Source organism: Orbicella franksi, chromosome 13 (assembly GCF_964199315.1).
Source record: "Orbicella franksi chromosome 13, jaOrbFran1.1, whole genome shotgun sequence".
Classification (NCBI taxonomy): Eukaryota; Metazoa; Cnidaria; class Anthozoa; order Scleractinia; family Merulinidae; genus Orbicella; species Orbicella franksi.
Genome location: NC_138157.1, coordinates 9,412,278 through 9,434,572, shown reverse-complemented (window position 1 = coordinate 9,434,572; position 22,295 = coordinate 9,412,278). Strand labels below are relative to the sequence as shown.

Below are 22,295 nucleotides of genomic sequence, written 5' to 3'. Positions count from 1 at the left end.
TGAATTTACCTTCTAGATTAATAGTAGATTATTAAGGTAGAAAAACACCAAAGAGATAACAATAAACCGTAAAGGAACAAGGATGGTCAAGGATGGAGAAGATTAACACGGATTACAAACAAACTTGAAAAATTTAGGCTTAACTTTTCAAGATGCGCAAACCATGTAGCTCCTTCAAGGAGACAAACCAGAATTCGCTGAGTGATTAAAAAAAAAGGCATCAACAAACTTGGGCTTTTCGTAAGTGAATAATTAGCGGAAAAATGGCCAATAAAACTTCAATAAAACTGTTATCGGGTCGAAATTGTTTTTTCAAACTGCCAACGACATTATCAAAGATCAATGGAGTAGTGGCCTGCTAACAAGTATCACGGATTTGCGGTGAACCGAGAAAAATTACTACTAATTTGTGATATCATTTTAAAATATAAACCCGACCAATTTAAAGAAAGCTGGAATTCGATTTATCGACTACACTTTCTGTTCCTGATTGAAGCTCGTTTTCTCTTCAACTATCATCTATTTTTGAACTCTCGTTTTGCGAATTTGTTACAAGATTTTTGATCACATTTGTGGTATTTAAAATTGCTGACTAATTGTATAGCTGGGTCATATACCAACAATGCGACCGATTTCCGGAACTCGGCTGAAACATTTTTAGTACTAAACGATATCTATTCTGAAATAATTACTCCGAAATTAGAATTCCCTCCTGGGCACTGAAACCCTCGGGCAGCTTTAAATTAGCGGTTTGCTCCGAATGGCGCCCTGGTGAGGTAGCTCACAGGTAGCTTCAAATGACGGGTTCCCAGGACAATTTAGAAGGTTTGAAGTGATCTTCTGGAGAGGTTCTTAATAAGAAAGATCAGGATGTTCTTTTTAATAAAACAATTTTACCTGAAGTACATATCGTGTCTATCAAAATGGCTAAAAATCACGATATTGTTCAATTGTCATCATGATCAAGATGAAACGAGATCTGTGGCGATATTGCGTAGAGTGAAATATTATATACTAAAATAGACCTACCGTGAAATTAAAAACAACGTCGCTACTTTTAAGTTTGCATAACTAACGTTAATCGAATTGAAAACTTTAATCTACAGGAAAAATCAGTGTAAAGGAAAAAAAATGGATCATTTGTCCCGGTATGTTATGATTGTTTGCAAGAAACAATATTTCCGTTTATTCTTTGACAGAATCTCTGACAGTATTTCGCTTCTCTCTTTTGCCTCCCAGTGCAATGCAAAACCATTTTTGGAATCGATTGACGTTCTTTAAAACACTTTGCACCAATATCTTGGCGGTAAAATCACTATCATCACATTCTTCCAAAAATGAGTTCAATGAAAACCCTTTTCGTACAAGTTGAATTGCAGTTAGCCATGAGTTGACATGCCTCATAGGTTTGATGACAAAGTAATTTTTGAAAAAAAAAAAGTCAAAGAGCATGTACTAACCTACCCTTCAGATAACCCAAAAGCCATTTCCTTGTCGCCATCGCCTCTGTTTCAAAACGAGGTCAGACGTTAACCCTGATATAACATAGAAATTAGTTTATTTTGAGTTCAATTTAGATAAAAGGTTTTGTGTGTGAGTGATAGAGCGGTTTTCAGTTGAGTGTAATCACTCAAAGTTATCACTATAGCCAATCACAAAAGACACAGACACAACAGTGAACCAATCAAAACTCGAAGTAACGTAGCTGTCGCAAAGCACAGGAAAACGTTTGGAGTGAGTCATGATTGGCTTTGGTTTTTACTTCTGATTGGATGAAAAAGTGGGGCGAGTTTTTTAAGCCAATTGTGTAGCGTAGTAAGTGTAAAACCAATTACTTTTCGACACTCTAATGAAAACCACTGTATGTCCATTGTAATAAATCCATAGTTTTCTAAGCTAATTGTGTCACAGAACATCTGTTTAAGAAATTAGAGCAGTTTTTCAATTAGCTGTTGGAATGTAATTGTGCCTTTGCTCTGGCTTTGCATTGTCTAACTTGAGCAGTTAATGTAGAAGCTCTGTTAAGTCCCTGAGTGAGATATTTTCGTCACGACTTTTTGAGGTTCGAGGTCGGTAAGTAGAGAGTGGATCATTGGCTTACATCTTGTCATACATGTAAATCAGCTATGGTTAATAGAAAAGAAAGGAAGTGAACGAAGCAGACATTACATATTATAAGTGCTGTTTTATTGCACATTTCCACAAGACTTAAAACGTGTTTTATTAAACTAACTTAAAACGCGTAAAATTACCTCAAGATAATTGTTCTTGATTATAAATTGTGGCAGATTACCATTTAGATAGCTAGAGGGGAGGGCCTCTAAGCAAGTGGGGGGGAGTATTATAGCAAAAACAGAAAATTATTTACATTTGCATTAGACAATTTATGGTAGTTTCTTTGAGAGAAAGATACCATGCAACTTGCTCTAACGAAGCCAAACAAACATGGTGTTTTTGTGTCATCCGCGAATGGTTGTAGCAAAACGAAAACATCAGTGGTTACGAGGCCTAATTTTTCTTTGCATTGTGATTGGTTCGTTTTGCGCTGCTCTCACCGGTCGCCATGGAAACGAGCGGTAAATGACTTCTGTTGAAGGGTCGGTTTGTTCACTGCGTTATTTGCGTTTCCTGTGATTGGCCAGTGTGATTACTTTAGTTGAAAGTCTTACTACAATCGATAGAAAACCGCTGTTACATATAAGGGACGGACCATTATTTTTTGAGGGGAAGGAATTGGGCAATTTCCGAAAAATAATTCCTACACAGCAAAAACTGCTGAAAAAAAAAATCGTTCAAGGAGAGCCATGGGCAAAAAATCAAGCAAGCGCTTTCCACTTTTGATGTTAAAAAAAATTCTGGCACAAGCTATTGCCCAACCAAAAAAAAAAAACCATGCACAACCTAAAGGGAAGAAAAAATTTCATGCCCCAGAAAATTGCCCAACCCCATCTCCCTCCCCTCCCTCCCCTCCCTCCCCTCCCTCCCTCCAAAAAAATAATAGTCCGTCCCTTTGTTTGAAGTTTTACGGCAGTTGATAAAAAACCGCTGTATCATGTAACAAAATACTTGGTTTTGGAGTCGCATAACGATGCGTGTAAAATATGATTTTGTATAACATTGTATTCATTTGAATGATGGTTTCCGATACTTTTATTTGGCGCGATGTCGGATGTTAATAATTATACAAAAACCTCGTGCCTGACACTATTGACTCTGTAAATATATGCATCCTGGCGAAGCCATCAGTGTTATGTCGGACCAGTATTTTTCCAAGCATGTTGGACCGGGTAAAGTTTTTACGCTCTGCTTTAATTATAGATCGTGTAATAAATCTCTCATCTGCCAAGCTTTCTCAAAACCGATCTGGAAGAATATCGACTTTCGGTCTTTTTTTGTAGAGAGTTCAGTCGTTGCTCTTTTTTCCAGTACGGCCGTTGCGTTCAGTTAATGAGATCTGACGCACCTTAGCGGTGCTTAGCTAATTTGGACCTTCTCTTTTCTTTTGGTGGATTACTTGCCGTTCCTAATAAAATAAAGAAACCAAAAAAATAAATTTGCTGACTCACTCTTTGTTATGATTCAGCTTGTTACAGTCGAATTGGCCCAACAATGGGGTGTATTTTGGGAGGTTATTTGCAGTTAATGGTACTGTTGCAAACGCGTTTCCGTTAGTCTACGACACTTAATCAGGAAGGAAATGACGATACCAAACACCCTTCGATTCTTCATGTCGACTGATAAACGTACTCAGTGACACGAAGTCTTGTTTAACTCACCCATGAATTAGAACTTAAAGGAGCTCAGTCGCAGAATTTTGAACTATTTTGGACACGTTTGAATTTACCTTCTAGATTAATAGTAGATTATTAAGGTAGAAAAACACCAAAGAGATGACAATAAACCGTAAAGGAACAAGGATGGTCAAGGATGGAGAAGATTAACACGGATTACAAACAAACTTGAAAAATTTAGGCTTAACTTTTCAAGATGCGCAAACCATGTAGCTCCTTCAAGGAGACAAACCAGAATTCGCTGAGTGATTAAAAAAAAAGGCATCAACAAACTTGGGCTTTTCGTAAGTGAATAATTAGCGGAAAAATGGCCAATAAAACTTCAATAAAACTGTTATCGGGTCGAAATTGTTTTTTCAAACTGCCAACGACATTATCAAAGATCAATGGAGTAGTGGCCTGCTAACAAGTATCACGGATTTGCGGTGAACCGAGAAAAATTACTACTAATTTGTGATATCATTTTAAAATATAAACCCGACCAATTTAAAGAAAGCTGGAATTCGATTTATCGACTACACTTTCTGTTCCTGATTGAAGCTCGTTTTCTCTTCAACTATCATCTGTTTTTGAACTCTCGTTTTGCGAATTTGTTACAAGATTTTTGCTCACATTTGTGGTATTTAAGATTGCTGACTAATTGTATAGCTGGGTCATATACCAACAATGCGACCGATTTCCGGAACTCGGCTGAAACATTTTTAGTACTAAACGATATCTATTCTGAAATAATTACTCCGAAATTAGAATTCCCTCCTGGGCACTGAAACCCTCGGGCAGTTTTAAATTAGCGGTTTGCTCCGAATGGCGCCCTGGTGAGGTAGCTCACAGGTAGCTTCAAATGACGGGTTCCCAGGACAATTTAGAAGGTTTGAAGTGATCTTCTGGAGAGGTTCTTAATAGGAGAGATCAGGATGTTCTTTTTAATAAAACAATTTTACCTGAAGTACATATCGTGTCTACCAAAATGGCTAAAAATCACGATATTGTTCAATTGTCATCATGATCAAGATGAAACGAGATCTGTGGCGATATTGCGTAGAGTGAAATATTATATACTAAAATAGACCTACCGTGAAATTAAAAACAACGTCGCTACTTTTTAGTTTGCATAACTAACGTTAATCGAATTGAAAACTTTAATCTACAGGAAAAATCAGTGTAAAGGGAAAAAAATGGATCATTTGTCCCGGTATGTTATGATTGTTTGCAAGAAACAATATTTCCGTTTATTTTTTGACAGATTCTCTGACAGTATTTCGCTTCTCTCTTTTGCCTCCCAGTGCAATGCAAAACCATTTTTGGAATCGATTGACGTTCTTTAAAACACTTTGCACCAATATCTTGGCGGTAAAATCACTATCATCACATTCTTCCAAAAATGAGTTCAATGAAAACCCTTTTCGTACAAGTTGAATTGCAGTTAGCCATGAGTTGACATGCCTCATAGGTTTGATGACAAAGTAATTTTTGAAAAAAAAGTTATAAAGCATGTACTAACCTGCCCTTCAGATAACCCAAAAGCCGTTTCCTTGTCGCCATCGCCTCTGTTTCAAAACGAGGTCACACGTTAACCCTGATATAACATAGAAATTAGTTTGTTTTGAGTTCAATTTGGATAAAAGGTTTTGTGTGTGAGGGTGATAATGAGAAGGTGTAAATGTTGCCTGTTATCAAATATTGCGTCATTTTTTAGATCAGAAGGGTTTATCAAAAGTCAATGTTATTACTACACTGACTTGTAACCAAGCATTTCAGCCAGTTTTAACTGTGGCTCAGATTTCGTAGCGTTAAAGAAAAGAGATATGTGCTTCGATTTTGAACCGAGACTTTAATAAAACACTGCAAATAGCAATACACACTTCTAAAATGTTAAAATACTCCTGGCATACAGATACATTATCTTTTTCCTCTCAACTATTTTTAATAAATTATCAAAATTACTTAAATAAATTATGTTATTTATTAGTGTCTCTTAACAGTATTTTCATACTGTACTGGAAGCTACCATTCCTCTCAAGGAGTATTTCAATCACTGTGGTTGCGTTTCTCTGCCGCCCATTGTTCGTCACAACACTTACGTATGTCTATCGACCATTCTTCTACCCACGTGGTTCTGATCGAAGACGTCCGTGGATATCAGCGCTTCGTGATGACCACGAGATACACTCTGTGGACCCGGCGCCGATCCAGCGGCAAATCTGCCTCACCTTTAAGTTGGTTAACTTGGTGACAAGATTAAAGAGCTTTCTTTGGCCATCAGCCAAGCGGACGCGCCCGGATCCCGATAGAATACCGACTATTACACGATCTTTCCCCTTTTCTAGAAGATGTGTTCTGACGTATGTTCCGGCGCCGGAACTTCCTGAGGACGCATCGCATCGACAGATCAATAAATTGCTCATTACTGCTGATTCGCAGTGGCTGTACCACATCGAATTCGATTTTTTGTCCCCGGGAAAGCTGGAAAAGTGGAGTTTATAGCGATGTCGACCGTTAATCACTCCAAGCCTTAGAAATGGCCGTTTTTGCGCTCGGTGCAGCGCGATCACGGCATAATCAAAGCTTGGGGGACTACTTTTTAGACGCCAGTTTTGCGGGAACTTAACGTTGTTCACGGCAACCCAACGTAATTTTTTATTGCGCCGGAGAAATCCCACCTTCAAGTTAGCGATCTCTGTAAGCAGCCGCTGACCATCGTGGATGCAGTGCGCGGATGTCAGAACGTGCTGCTCAGAGATCAGGGATCCCGTACAACCAGTTGAGATCTTCACGCTCGCTGAAAACGGAAATTTTTGTGCTTGACTGGAAGTGTTCAACCTGATGCGGCCGTCACGCCCAAAAATAAGTCTTTTTAAGCGAGACTTTAAGGGTTGCTCGACTTCGGATATAACTGATCGATAGCTTGCTCTTTGAGATGGCGACAGAAGTTCTGGTTCAGGCTCGTCAATTATCGCGGAATCGACCACGTGGTGAAGATGTGATCCGTTAACTGCTCTGAAATCTTCAAGATCGCGAATTGTCAGTCTAGTCAATGTTTCCGAACCATTGTGCCACAGCGTGTCGTAGTTGAAGTCGATTAGATCTTCTTCGACATCATTGACAAACGCCGTGAGCATGTGTTCGTAGCCAAAGGTCGTCATTTCTGAAGGCTTAGTGTCCCCGGTTTTGCCATGGCTTCGTCTTGATCGTCTTATTTTGTGCAAGTTAATGTTTTCTTGAGACCCGCTGTCCTTTTCGTTGCGTCTAGTCGACGCGACAACTTCTCCTGAAAATGTTCCTACCAAAAACGTACTGAGTACAATTGTTGGCCAACAAAAGACGTACTTCATTTTTCCCACCTCCTTCCTTGAAGTACACTCGAGAGTGAACTGTGGTTGTGTGTATCCGTGATCTTGTTTTGATGTTCTTAAGTAACTTGCGGATGTTGCGGAAAATTGCGATGAAGAACCTAAGTGCACTTGCTCAATCTCACGAGGCCGATATTGTCGAAAAAAAAAATTCACCGGCGATCGAGGTTGAGAGCATAAAAGATTCTCGAGACAGAAAAAAAATAGAGGCCAATTTTCCTTATTAGAAATTCGCTTGACGCCTCTGCACATGATTAAAATTTGGAAAGGAAATTGAAATAGTTTTTGCGACTCGTAAAACTTGATAAACAATCCCACCGGCTTTATCTAATGATGATCATTCCAAAGACGGCGAGAGAAAAAAAAAACTACGCATTGAACATTGTCAAAAAATGCTGATTGAGGGCATTAGTTTTATAATTTCCGACGCTGACGATCAACACATTAATTTGATTGAATTCCACTTTACAAAAGGTTGAATGGACTGTTAGAGTTTGCAAAGGGTTCCGCCCAACGTTTAACACCTGTTATTGCGAAACCACAAACCTTAAAATCACCAGGTTTTTGTGGGTTGACGTTGTGCAAGAATACAAAAAATTAAATTGTTTTCACCGGAGAACAGGTTGCAACGGAAACAGTTAAAAAAGAGAACTGATAAACAATATGCGGTTAGTCGGCTCTTTGGTTCATTTACTCGGACAAGGGAAAAAAAAAGATTCAACCGACAATAGCAGAGCACTTGTCCTCAATAAAGGCTGCATTTAAACGCTTAACGCCTGATCGAACTCAAGTATTTTGTTGTTTGTTGACCAAGTGATGAGTCTTCTTTGCGCAAAACAATGATCGAGATGTCTCAAATATTCATTATAATAATTAAATTCTGGAACTTTCCAGAAGAATTTTCTTTGTTCAGAAAGCTTAGAACACATTGTTCCGCTAGACGGACCGAATTGTGACGATCAGCGGGAAGGAAATAACTTCTTTAATGTTGTAACAATGACTTGTTGAAATAAATTCTTGAAAACATTTTACTTTGCATTTTCGTAAATTCTACTCTTTGTATGCAGTTCTGGTATAGTCTTTTATATCATCCGCCTCGTTAATTTCGTCGCTAATGGAATATATATTACTGTGGGAATAAGTTGCACACTTAATGTTTATTTATATATATCAGTTTGGAATTTCGTAATTTTCCGACTGTTTGTCTACTCTCGAGAAATATGACGTCATGTGACATCAGCCATTTTGGACTACTTCAAGGTAATGACTTATGTACGAAAGAAATTAATCCTTAAATGCTTAGAATTTCTAATTTCGGTGGCTGTTAGGATGTTTGAAACATTTTGCCAATTGTGTATTCCAATGGCTTGGAATACACATGCTAATATAAACTATTAAAATGAGAAAATTTAAGAGTGAGAGACCTCTAAAAACAATATTCACAGTAATGTGTCTAGGTTCACACTTGATAAGCTTCACAAGATGGTCATTTAGCCGGTAGAAAAAAAAAAACTCTGAGTGTTTTTGTTAAACGACATTGTCTGCTGACTAAAAGACGAATGCTTACCAATCGCGCACGGAATTTACAACGATCAAATGCCGCTAGCGGAATTTAATAAAAGTCTTTTGCAGAGAGCTCAACTGATCTTTCGGTTCTTTCGATTCAAGTTAACTGCGTGTTTAATCAGTTCTCTAACGCGTCTTGGAGTTATTTCTCAGTGTTGCAGAGTTCATTAGCTTTCTGTGAAAGCCTCATCACAGCGCTCATTTACCTTCAACCTTCATGTTTCACGGGCAGACTGTCGCCAAGGTGCCGCCCAGTCCAATACAGAAGTACGTTAAGCAGTTTTCAACGAGGCCGTCGCTCTCCAAATATGTGCGGCCTCCTCAATCAAACCTGACCAGTTTGATCTAACGACTGTCTGCTGACGTCAGACTTGCTACTGAAGCATGCATTGAGGCAAATTCTGCTCGCAACTGATTTAGATGCAAACATTCAAACATTCCTGTGAATAAAATACTAGAGTTCTTTTGAAAACTCAATCAAAACTAAGTTCAGCGAAAATCAAGACCCTTTCGAGTATCTAACCACTTACAGTACGTTATCCTTCTAGCTTTTTATAACCCACACACCTAGAACAGATTGGAACCCGTTCAGCGACTGGAAGCAAAATGATTAAGACGCACAAGCAATGATACAATGATAGATCAATGACAGCAGTTTCTCTTAGTATCCGTGCGGGGGCGTCCTTTGTAAGTTCTTCCATAACACTGCTCTAGAGATCACATATCACTAGCGCATCCATCCTTTCTAATGCGGACTCCTTTCCCGAACAGTGGCTGGTAATCAAGCCTAATCAAGAAGTTAGCCCGTTTAAGTAAACGGCGAGTCACCTCTTTCGTACTATAGTGCAAAATTATGAGTTGACTTGGCATATTCATACTGAGGTACGGATACCTCTACTAACACTGTTCACATGGTGTTTGGGTAGGGTTCTATAGGACTTCAAAAGGTCTAACAGAAAGAGAGACTCCACTGAAACATCTGAACATCTGCACTGATCTGCACAGGTAAGGTTAAGTCTACGTTAAGCCATTGGCCCTTACAGCTGGAGCTTATCCTGGTCTAATTTCTTTAGCGTGAAGCCACTAGGAGTACTTGTACTGCCCCTCTGGATGGGATGCTGGTCTATCGCAGGGGTTACCCCGAGCGCTGTTAAATTTCAATGTCAGCGTGGTTGGAGAGAGGTACTGTGAAAGTGAAGTTTCTTGCCCAAGAATATAACACAATGTCCCCGGCCAGGTCTTGAACTCGGACCGCTCGAGTCGATCGGAGACAAGCGCACTAACCATGAGGCCACCGTGCCTCCTGCCTCTGCTTAGGAATGCTTACTGTTTCGCACCCAATCGAGTTCGCATCCCTGAACTCATTATAAACTTTCTATTTCGAGGTCGCCTTCACCTTCAATGGATTAAAGGTCATTAAAGAACGAGAAATAAATATGTTTTGTGTGATTTTGTGTCATGCCCACAATGTTGTCTTGTTGATTATTGTTCGGTGAAAGGAAGAGAAATTATAAGCTCTTGATCTCTAGTTGAGTCGATGTGTGTGCGAACTCGGTGGGTGCAAAACCTCCAGCTACCCTTCTCAGCCCTGTCTCGTAATTGTAATGGCCTAAGGACGTCACTCAGAAAGCAACGACTGATCTCGGGTTATAAACAATTTCCAGCCCCTATCTCGCCGTATCTGAACACCACCTTAACGCTTGAATCATGTTTAATCGTGATTTACTGAACCTCTCTGGCACTGTCCACCGTCATCTCCAAGTCTTACAGTGTACTGACAAGATCGCGTTTGAGACTGAGGCAAACGCGAGTGTCATCAATGGTGCTGGAATTCAGCTATCAATCAGAAAGAACTCGAGGGGGAACTAGGGCTCTTGGGTTTCTGGCCCCGTTTCTGATGCGCGCGGATGAACAGTTAATCATTTCCATATTAAAAGACAGGATATACGAGGATTTAATTTGTAACAACTTCTGTTCTCTGCTAATTTATGTTTATATTGGCTTTGTCGTTTTGAACTATTTTCGGCTGTCAGCATGACTACAAATTTTTCATGATCGACTAAGTCTTTTAAAAATAGAACTAATTATCACTTTGCTTAAATTGGTCCTTAGCTCGATGGCGTCGATGCATATGTGAGAATTATTTTCTCTTTTTTTCGTCTAGTAAAGTTTGGAGATGTGAGGAAAGATTCAACACGAAAAGGGAAGTGTTATAATTCTAGATGAGGAATTAAACTTGGTAAAAAACATACTGTATAATTATTATATGAGAGACGGCCTTCGAACTCGTCAACTATGACCTCGATTATGAAAATCAGTGAAAAATCAGAGTAATTTCAGCTTGAATTATTTAAGTAAAATTCAAACAAAGTTTCTTTACTGGCTGTTACAAATCAATTCCACTTAGATGGAATAGCACACGAACTGAATTGTCCTTTAAAACTTGAAGCTGTGTACTCGCACCCATCAGTACATTTAATGATGTTTAAGTTTTAAAGTCGTATAACGGTGGACGCTATATTGTTCTCCTAGTCTTCTCTGGAATTGCTATTTCCAGTGCTTTTCCTAAACCGTCCTTTGGACCAGTAAACACCGCTATTTTGAGTTCGACATTTCTATGAGGTGATAGTCGACGAGGCTGAAGGTCGCCCAAAATGTTTCCTTTGGCACGACGACGTTATTTAATTTCAAAAAGGCCGCCATTTTGGATTTCTTGGCAATTTCCTACGATGACAGAAACTACTAACTACTAACCTGGTCTAAAGGTAAACAAAACTAATAAAAGGATATTCAAATGTTCTAAGACAGGTAAAAACTACAGCAGGAAAGGTGAAAGTTCTTATAGACTGCTTTAAAAATTCAAAATTTGAAAAATTGTCCCCGTCACAATATTGTTGCATGGCAACATCAACTTTGGAATACTAAATTGTTCTGGCTGAAATAAATTTCATGCAAAATCACAGAGTTGGTTTGTATTTGGTTGTATTCCTTAAATCCTCAAAGAGAGAATATGGGTCCTTTTTCTTTTACTAATGTTTACATAACCTTTTTTTTATATTTAAGCAGGTTATTAAATTAAAGTCTAAACTCCCTTGCATTCAGAGCTCAGACAGATTCTGCCTCTCTAGGGGTTAATGGGGCTGATTACGGTATCCTACAGAAAAGGCTTACCCCCATTTTTATTAGCAAGATCTTTTAAAATAGGTTTTACTGTTTTTGGAGGGCTTATACTGCCGAATTAAGGGGCTTATTAGAAAGAATTTTGCGTTTCAAAAATAGCTAGCAATTGGCTTATATTTAGAAGCGACTTGGCATCCAAAAAATTCTAGTTGCACCTAGAAGACTAAAACGACGACGTGAGATTCAAAACACATTCTAGACTGATCCTCAGGTAAATGTTACACTGCAATGGTCTCTAAAATATTGTAATGACATAAAATACAAAAACAGCTCAAACATTAGGGAATCGGAAGATAATTTACTCTTCCTTAATAGGCAAAGCTAAAGTTAAGCTCAAGAGCTTTATTTTCAGAAGGTCTAATTGAAAGGATTGTTGCGTCGAATATTTGAGGAGCTTATTTTTGGATGGGCTTATGATCTGCACTTTGCGATATTATCCCAAAGCCAGCTTTATTTCTCTTTAATTACAAAATTTCAAAGTAGACCAATCTTCGCGCAGTCAAGGCAGAGAATAAAGAGCCCGCAAAGTACCGTAATACCCCTACTTCAAAAACATGCACCGCTGAGCTATGAGAACTTTGATCGTTGAGTGACAAGCTAGGTGGTTGGTTGCCTTTGGAAAGTAATAAAACCACGTAGATCGAGCTACGGATTAACGGATTAAACAGTCCCAAAATTCCCAGAGCCGAGAGCTGGTGCTTGGTCTCCCTCAAGAGATAACACGTTGGGACGATGCTCCGAAGTTTCTTTAGACACTGGTATCGTCTAGAAATTACAATACTTTGAAAGAAAGCCACTTTGGCTTTACATAAAGCGTTTAACTGTCTGAGACGTTAACTGAAGAATTAGTGACATTTAGCACCACGGTTCAGTTCAGCGGAAACTTCAAACGGCATACCCACTGAAGGTCACGTGACCAAGCGCTGCAGTCACGTTTGGAGTTCTCAACGCCGAGAAGCAGGTTTTCATGTAAGTGATTTACCTGAACGGTTTTTATCCTAAAATTCTGTTTATACCACGTGCTCAGTAAGTTTTGAGGATAAGTTTAGATGTCATTTTTAGGCAGTGAGTGAAAGTAGGACTTTTTGTTGCCCTTTGGAAATCAAACATAGTGCTGTTGGCTGGAAATTCAATATGGCGACCTTTTCGACAAAATTAATTCTTTCATGTTTTCGTAGCTAAACCGATAAAGATCACAAACGTCTGACGCCAAGCGCCAAACGCCTAACCTGAAGCTGTCGTTTGCGGTTTGCCGTTAACTTGAAAACCTTGTAGCTAAATGTCTCTGCGTGCATACTTACAAACTTCAAAACGAACGGGGCCGTTGGTTTAACGAGCTGAAACTCTATAAGAACCACTGATTTGCACTATTGCCCGGGCGTACTTCCAGAAAAATTGGGTGGGGTGTGCGGCTACCTTCCCAAAACCCTTACCCTATTTATGACCAAAATCTGCGATTTTTCCTACCCTATTTATGATCTGACTCAAAATTCGACACCCCAAAAAAACATACCAAATTCAAGACTAGAGAGGATAACCCATACCCTGTTTATGACCAAAATGGCTAAAATCGATTGCCCATTTTGCGCCCAAAACGGATGAAAAACCATACCCTTTGGGGTCGCACGTACCTATATTAGGTGAGTACCACACGGGCACTATTGACTGGTTATCTGTCAAGGAATGGTAATTTTTAGGGTAGACATAGTGCTTCTCAAAATAGTTGATGAATACTAACAGTTCTTGTATCAATACTATAGGCCTACATTTAACCCCAAAGGCCTTTCTTTGCTGAATGTTACCTCTCTTTTAAGCCGAAAATAAAACAGATATGAATAAATTTTAAAACTCCTAGGTCTGTTAAATTGTTTATAGCAGCAACTTGAACCGGTTCTGTTTCACGTTGTCCTACAATGTCATAAGTATTTGCATATTATTACAAGACTGAAATAGAGGGCCTATAACGAAAATCAACCGATCCGACTGCTCTATCCCAAATGATCCCGATCACTTTTAAAGTTTTTCTGGTGTTTTTTTGTTTTATTTTATTTCTTTGAACTTTCTTTTCTCTCAATCAGAATTTTGCGATGGAAGCCGGACGGTGTCAGTCCGTGCTCGGGCGATTGTTTTTTCTAAACATTTTTAACCGTGTAAATCCCTTATTTAATCAAGCTTCCTCAGGACCGTGGTGGGATAATATCGGCCCTTTTTTTGTACGGACCTCACTGCCTTCGGTCTGTTCTGTCAAGGTCTCGGCTGAATATAGATTCTACCGGGAGCCAATCATCAAGTAATGAACTTCTGATTCTACTACTGAAAAATTGAGTACTGAATACGAAACTATTCAAGTACAGTTGTCTTTTAAGTCTCTTTACTTCAATAAAGTTGTACATATGTATAGTAAACGTGGAGGAATAATTACAGCATTTTGAATATAGAAGAATTTTCCAGCAATATATATTTATACAGTCATCTCAGTCAGTTGAACTGCATGTTCAAGCGGAGTACGTGGTGTCTTAAATACAACTTTTTTGCCATTTATTTTGACCGGGTTAAATTCAGTTAAATAAGCTAATATTCCACTACACGATGCCCTGGTCAATTCGAAAGCTACACACCGCCTTCGTGGAAAAAAACGGCCCATTAATATAGATTGGTTTTGCCTAAATACTGCGTTGTGAATTGTGAAATGAAATAAAACGTCGCTTTTGCCTTAATTGATATCTTCAATATTCGACCATTCTTAGCTGAGTGACCTAGCCATGTCAAAAAGAACTGTCTTCTAGTAAATATTAGAAATTAGAAAATGCCAACATACTAGTACATTAATTCAAATGCTGCAATGTGATTGGCTGAGCTGCCTTATATTGTCATCTATTGTAATCCATCAAATAAGTTCGCTCGCACGCGATTGGTTTAAATGCGTCACGTGGTTGAATATGCCTCGTGTTGTGAAAAACATTGGAGGGATAATAAACAAAATAGTTCCCAACTGGCTTACAGTATATGCTCGGATGTTTATCCTTGAACATTATCTGTCCCTCGAAGCTTACACTTCGCTCTCGGAACACTGTTCGCTTCTCGGAATAGATAACGTTCGCCTTGCATACGGTCGGTGCGCCAACTAAAATTTGAATTGATCAATCGGGATTCAGCCGGCAGGAAAAACTGAGCTGTCCTGATGTCATATGCATGTTAGCGGGAAAAACACTGAAGTCGGGCGACTTTTCTTGCTGGAGAGAGTGTTCTAAAATATTCACGAAAAGGGATTTATAATTTTAAAACCAAATTAGATCGTAAAAAGTGAAAAATTGGAAACATTTTGTTTCTCCAAGCTTTTAATTTGGCGTCAAAAATTGGTCGCCCGCGCTCGGAACTCGCTCTCCGATCGCTGTCGCCAGGCAGCTTAAACCCAGAATTCTCAAGTTAAACATTAGAAGAGGCCAAATCAACTTTATTTTTTATTTCTTTATTTTTTGTTAGCTGCGAAGAAAAAGACTATTATCCCGTCGTTTCGGTGGGACAGCTTGGTTTTGGCTGTCCGCAGCCCCCGCACGCAAGGCGAGGACAAATATCCGAGCATACTTTGGCGCCAAATGGAGGCTACTATTTATTTAGCAGTCGTCTACAAAATGGCGACGTCCGCACGCGCGGGGAAGAAAACTAATCGGAAATCATTATTCGAAAGAAATTTAGTTAGAATTCTACTAAAGCAAGTAGATCATTCGCTTTCTAATTTTTAAATAGCGAAGATAGGTGGTTTCTGAATGTGGAGACAAGATTGAATTCGAAAGGCGACATGGCTGGAGTGAAAGGTCATTAAATATGACAGCTTTGATATAGAGTTTCTTGACGTAAATGCTACGATCTAAAATTATTTTGTTAGATAGGTCACATGACCAACAGCTCCGCAGTCTCGGCCATTACGTCGCCGCATTATTCCATATTAGCTGAGTTTTTGGGGTTGTGGGGGGCGTGGCAGATTTTGCTTTCGAGTTGATCGGAGCCTCCTATGGACTCAAGTCATTCGGGTGAACGGGCATCTTAGCGACGGCTTCATGCGTGTAAGCGCTTCTGGATTTGCTTGGAGGTGAATCCATCCAAGCGCGAATCTGGGCCAACTTTAGTGGCGTGATCTTCGTGGCGACGTTCATGCGACGTTTCTTTTGTCGCCCGCGGTACTTTACGCGCAACGAGCCAGAGAACACTCCCATGACGAATCGTTCCGCTTTGTCCCCTTTACCTTTTTTGCCAAAGACCCCCGCTCCAGAACTACCGTAGAACGAATCACAGCGGTTCAGAATGGCGTGATTGACGCAAAAAGAATTGCAGTAAGAATACCAGACGGTGTTCAAGCGTTTGTCAGCAGGAAACGAAGCAAACTGGATCTTCAATTCAAATGAAAATTTCGCGGGGATTTCATACAAGCCTAAGTACTCATTCTTGTGAGGTCGACGGAGTCTCATCACTGAGTAATCGTAGCGGAAATCCCGAGACAGAGTCCAACCTCGCGGGACTTTTACGTAATCGACTCCAATCTGTATCACTTTGCCCTGATGCCGCAATATGAACACTTTCAGCTCCTTAGGATCGTCGAAATTCCATTTTAGCCCGCTATGAACACAGTGCGCCGCGGTAAGAACGTGGTACTCGGAAATGAGAGTTCCTGTGCAGCCCGTAGAGATCCTCACCACTGCAGAATAGGGAAGCCGCTTGGATTCCTCAAGAGTGACTTCTTTTCGATCGTCTGAACCAAACACGTACCTTCTTCGCCGATGACGCCCGGTGTTGTGGTGATCATTGTACAAGTGGAATTCACCTGGGTGCAAGTTTGGGTCTTCAAGTTCGAGTTCTGAAAGCTTGCTCCATACATCGTGCGTTGCGTTTATTGTACCGTTGGCGAGTTTTTCCAGGTCCACAAGTGTGAGCGTGAGGCTGCCGTTGGACCAAAACGTTTCATAGTTAAGTCGCGACAGGTTGTCTTGCCGCGTGTCATTAAGCAATTCTTCGATGTGCACCTCTGCAAAGTAGTTGTTCGGTGTGAAGTTGCCGGTATGATTTGATTTATCCAGTGGAGTAGTTAGAACGTCTTTGATGTAGAAATTAAGAGGTGGGAAATCGTCCTCGGTGATGTCCTCTGCTGTTTTCCCAGCTGTACTCGGCGTCAAATTCTGATCGCTACTGTTTACCAAGGAATTAGCAAATCCTATAGGTGTACCATGCGACAGGCAAACAAAGGCAGAAAACTGAAAAGCCCAGGATACCAGACTCGTCACAGCAATAATTTCGACCAAACCCATAATTGTTGATATCTCTTATTGTGGAGACGTTGCTCTCAATGAGTTCTTGCTGTGAGGCGCGATATTTTGTTAGCACTGGGCGAGGAAAATCTGCGAATGAAAGAACAAGGAAGTAATTTCCACTGCGGCAAAACGTAAAGATAAACCCACGTAAAACCGCAACATTTACAAGTACCACCTTTACGATATTTAAACTAACTAATAGCGTCAGTTTTTCACCTGTTAACCTCTACTATTGATTTCGAAAACGTGACTTTCTCAGTTCTTTCTTTCACCTCGTTACGGTAGCACTTGCGTCATTTTGGACTTACTTTTAACTGCCAAATTTTTGTCTTTTATCCAAATTGGAACACCTTTCCATTTGCAAGTTCCTGTAATTAACAGAAGGTCTATCGGTTTTCCTAATTGTAATGGTTAACGGCGTTACAAATAGGTGTGTATAAATAGATCTCGATATGTAAGGAAGTTTTTAATCAACTTATCGTACGCGTGTATCTCATGTGCGTATTCATTAAATTATTAAAGCGGACTTTCCGCCCTTCAAAAAATAACTACATTACAAAAATTGACGAACTTGACACCTTAAAACTGTACTGCAAGTGTTGTTTGTCGAATTTGTAACCCTTTTGGAATTATGTAGCATTGATATCGTACACAAAAATAAATGTTGTGAGTGAACGGACTCATAATTTATTCATTTTCAGTGTTTATTTTTAAACGTTCCGTATATTGTTAGCGCAGCCCTTTGATCACGCTTTTCACCTGCAGTACAATACTTTGAACAACACTTTGATTACACGACTTAGTGATTTCAGCTAAAAATAAAACTGCTTATTTCTCACAGTTGTCTTTCGGTTTACAAAATATGTACAAGTTATGTAACGCTTTCGAGTGGTATGTAGCGATATTTTATTTTATACCTTGGAATATCTTACTTGTCACTTGTATTTTCTTGGAATACACACTCGCCTTTTTAGCAAAAATACAAGCAATGAGCAACATGTCCAAGCGTATTATGTGTTCAACCATCAAGTAAAGGATTTATTATTTATTATTCCACTAGTATTATTCCACTTGTATTTCGGCTTCTAGTTTTTGAAATACATCCTTCATCATCCGATAATCATCGATCGCACGTGAGGCGGTTGCGAATGACGAAAACAAACTCCACAGTACAAAATGGGCGGGGCTGATATTTTGCGCGTTATCTTGACCTAATATGGTGAAATGGCATAATAGTGGAGTACTAAATGGTAATAATGGTACATGCAACAGATTGAAAACTTTACGGTAAGCTTTCTCTGTGTTTGTTCAGATTCGCTTGTTTTGCATTTCGTCATTTGAACCTTTCTTTCGGACCTTTCCATGTTGAGAAAAATGATGTTTCTCCGTAACAATGTTTCCTCGGGAAGAAATACGTGCTATATTAATTAAATATTTGTTAGACGCAAAGCAAATTTAAAATTAAGCTATTTCGTCTGATAAACGTACTGACGAAATCGAAAAGAAAAACGTCGTTGTTAGTGTAGGAATGAACGCAGGGCTATTCTTTTTGAATGCCTTTTGATTATGAGCTAGACCTAACAGAGTCAATTTTTCACATTTTATAGCTGCAATGTTTTCTAATTTCAAAAGTATCAGCCACTTATGCTAAAACCATCAGGGTGCAAAAACAAAAACAAAAACAACAAAATTTAAAATGTTTACTAGATCGCTAGGCCAGCGTTACGTTAGACAAACACGTTCTAACTTTCATCAGGTGTCGCCAGGGCTGCAACGCCGGTGAGTTTTTCATTTGATGCCGGGATTGCGCTTATATCGTGGAGGTTCTGGCAGTTCGCAAATCCACCAGAAAACGAACGAGTGACGGAGCACAATGGACAAGTGATTTTCGGACTAATCTGTTAATGTAGTTATAGCCTGCCAACAAATTTTCCACGAAACGTCGAACTGAAGTCGGCTTGCATTTTATAGCCATCTTTTGGGCTACATTATATCATTTTCGAGATTATAATTTTACAGATGGAAGTTAATTCGTTCAACTCAACAGCGCTAGCAAGAATCCGCGGTGGGATTCTGTCGCCAAGCTTCAGCAATTTTACATGCCGTTGAGTGTTGGAGCGATTTTTAAAATTCTTTTTGTACTGACGCAATCGCAATTAGTTAGAAATAAACCTATTACTTTATCAATAAAATAAAGTGAGAAGTTGTAGGTATGACAGAGAATGCAAATGTCAAAATGTAAACTAAGCAGCTTATTGTCTGTAAATAGTGTGCTGTGAGATGTTTAATGACCTGTTAATTAATGTATTGAAAGTAATGATGGAAGTGGCATATTTTTAGTAATAATCAAATGTAAAAGCAAAAAGAAAGAAATAGACGTTATCTGAATATTCGCCATTTCTTCAAAGGTTGCGATTCCGTCTGCCTATGCTGTCTGCCCTTGCAACGCGTACATTCATTCAGCACTGGTAAAATTTAATCGTTCGCATCGATGGAGTGAATGTTTTTCCGTGGTAAAATTCTCAGTATCGTTCGCGTTTTTTATCATTTAAGCTTTGACTCAGAGCACTTTCTCTTTCCTACGATTTTCGTGTGTAAATCCCAGTATACGCACGAAATAAAAATTTCCTCCTTCTCTCGCTTCGCGTGACTTTCTCTGCTTCATGTTGTCGGCAGTTGCGACCTACCAAGAAGATATCTAGCAAGAGTCCTGCTGAATCACGACCTGGCCGGAGGCTATCGTACCATAACGCATGATTATCTTATCATTCGCAATTAATCGCGGAGGCGTTTTACAGTCTTCCCTGATTGATCATACCCGGATAAATTCGCATTGAGCAACGTACCAGAACAAGACAACGAGTCCGCTCCTCTTGAACCACTTTATTTATCTCGACAAAGAAGAAACTAGAAGGAAGGTAGAATCAATATCAACTTGAACGCCGTAAAATTCCACCAATAATCGAAGGAAGATTAAGAGTAAATCTCGTAACACTTTATATAATGTTAAATAACTTTTCCAAACTGACTTGCTTTTCGAACCAGATTTTTCGCCGCAAAGACTTCCTATTTATGGTGACATCTTCGTCGATATAATATTAGACCCAGATAAGGTTCAGATCAACAAAACACAAATTTTGATAACAGTGACTTTAGTGCCAAGAAGCCATGCTGAACAACGTTCAAAACAAACTGAATTCGACAAACAAGCAGTTTGTATTCAGTCTCCAAAAAACATTCTAATACCGTGACTAACCAAACAAGGTAAACTTTGGTATTTAAAATGTGATAATGAAGAGCTCGGTTTGACTTGATAGACGCCACTGACAGCACAACATACCTTTCCTATTCTGGACTGGAGTGTTTGACAAGCAAATGGAGGTAAGAATCTCTTTGAGTCCCTTTGATCTTTCCCTGCGTCAAAGATACAGCATACGTCGGCAATTAAACAGTGTAATAGTCAACAATTTAGTAGTTTACGTTATCAACAACAGCGGGGTTCAAAGCCGTTATGATCACGATTTAGGGGGTAGGTCATCCTATTCACAAAGGACGCAGCCAGGCGTTTTTACACTGAATAAAACACCAATGCGGTTGGCAATTAGTCCCACATTTCCGGTCAAAGACAGGCCGAACTTGCTCGGGCTTGCTTGTTAGAAAACAGAACAATCGCGATTTCACTACGTAACTGAGTGAAGTGTTACACCGAACATTTCAAGTGACCATAAAATTCCTTCATATCAATGATTTCAATCTAGTTTAGTTTTCTTAGTCAAGTTTAACTGGCATTTTTCACATTTCTCAACTTCAGCATCATCAAAGGAGGAACTCATAGCAGATACACGACTCAAATATAAATCGTAGAAAATTGTGGACACATTCAAAACTTCACCGATAATATTAATTGTTGAGTAGCTAGTTTGAGAGACCTCGTTCATCAGTGTGATTCTGCTCTCATGACCTCTTTATTGTTGTTAATATACTGATACGCTTTTCAAACAATGCTGAAGTTGTATTCGTGCGACAATTCAGGATTTCTTGTACAATTGTTGCTTTATTTCGGTTGACATTTGTTAAAACGTTCAAACTTGTTTTGCTTACGTAAGATTACACGTGAATTTCCTAATTCTCGCGCGCGGGTTTCGTTCAATTTATCTCAAGTAAAATGTTTTGAAACTTTCTCCCGCTACAAGCTTAATCCTCCAGTGCTATAATTTAACATCTCAAAACGATTTGCGCTTGTACCCTTGAACATTTGTTATAGTAGGTTAATTCCAATTTAACATGACATTTCATTGACAAGTGAAAGAGCTTGTTAAGCTAAAGTCTATTGTTTAATTGTGCCTAAATTCTTTATTCGGCAATGATGAATGAGCGTGTAACCTGTTGCTCTCTTGCGATGAGAAGCAAGGCTGAAAGAAGCTAATGAAGCAAGGAAGGCCCTGTTAGTTTTGACCTCTGTTTTGTGATGTCGTGATTTGTTTACAATAAAGAAAACTCAAAGTGGTTCTTGCTGATCGTTTGCCGCGTCCCGCATTGTTGTTACTTTGATGAAACAATTCAGAATCTCTCTAGTCTGCACTTCATGATCACGCTTTCCTTAATCCAGTTTCTCCTATGTTTATTGTTAACTCTATTATCACCATATCAATACCGTTTTCAAAACACACAAAAAGTTAACTGACTTGTAAACTCTGATGTAACGTCCGATTTGAGTTATTCGGCGACAAGCAGCTAAAACAGATGTGCTCGTTATATTACGTATGATGTATTTCTATCGGGGTACATTTCATTCAACGATGGATCAAACACTCTTAGAACAACAAGACTGCGATGTTGACTTACCGTTTGGGTCAAGCAGTTTTTCGGATCTTTAGTCAAAAACACGAGTTGGTGCTATCCTCACGAAGTTACTATTAGTAACACACAAATTGCGTCAAAAATACTCTAAAACTTTGTATTGTTCATAGTAAACCAAATTTATGCTAATTGACAACTACAACCTCCGGATGTACGGCTAAAAGAGCGATATCCGAACGACAACTCTTTCGCATCCCATATCGCACTGATACAACACAAACGTCAAACGTGAATTTCGCGTTTTA

At 39.2% G+C, this 22,295-nt stretch overlaps 2 protein-coding genes across 2 annotated transcripts; both read right to left on the bottom strand.

Annotated features, from left to right (window-relative positions):
- Positions 1–5,173: 5,173 nt before the first annotated feature.
- On the bottom strand, positions 5,174–12,016 carry LOC145466160 (serine protease 23-like). The gene has a single exon (XM_081449922.1). The coding sequence runs from the start codon at positions 7,391–7,393 to the stop codon at positions 5,894–5,896; it is 1,500 nt and encodes a 499-aa protein (XP_081306048.1). The 5' UTR covers positions 7,394–12,016; the 3' UTR covers positions 5,174–5,893.
- Positions 12,017–12,261: 245 nt separating this feature from the next.
- Positions 12,262–17,187, bottom strand: LOC145464982 (serine protease 23-like). Its single transcript, XM_081448794.1, has one exon. It carries the CDS (start codon positions 17,185–17,187, stop codon positions 15,898–15,900), a length of 1,290 nt encoding a protein of 429 aa, XP_081304920.1. The 3' UTR covers positions 12,262–15,897.
- Positions 17,188–22,295: the final 5,108 nt, after the last annotated feature.

Excerpts from the sequence above, each read along its gene's own strand:
- LOC145466160 (XM_081449922.1), bottom strand. The coding sequence starts at position 7,393 with ATGTGCAGAGGCGTCAAGCGAATTTCTAATAAGGAAAATTGGCCTCTA.
- LOC145464982 (XM_081448794.1), bottom strand. The coding sequence starts at position 17,187 with ATGGGTTTGGTCGAAATTATTGCTGTGACGAGTCTGGTATCCTGGGCT.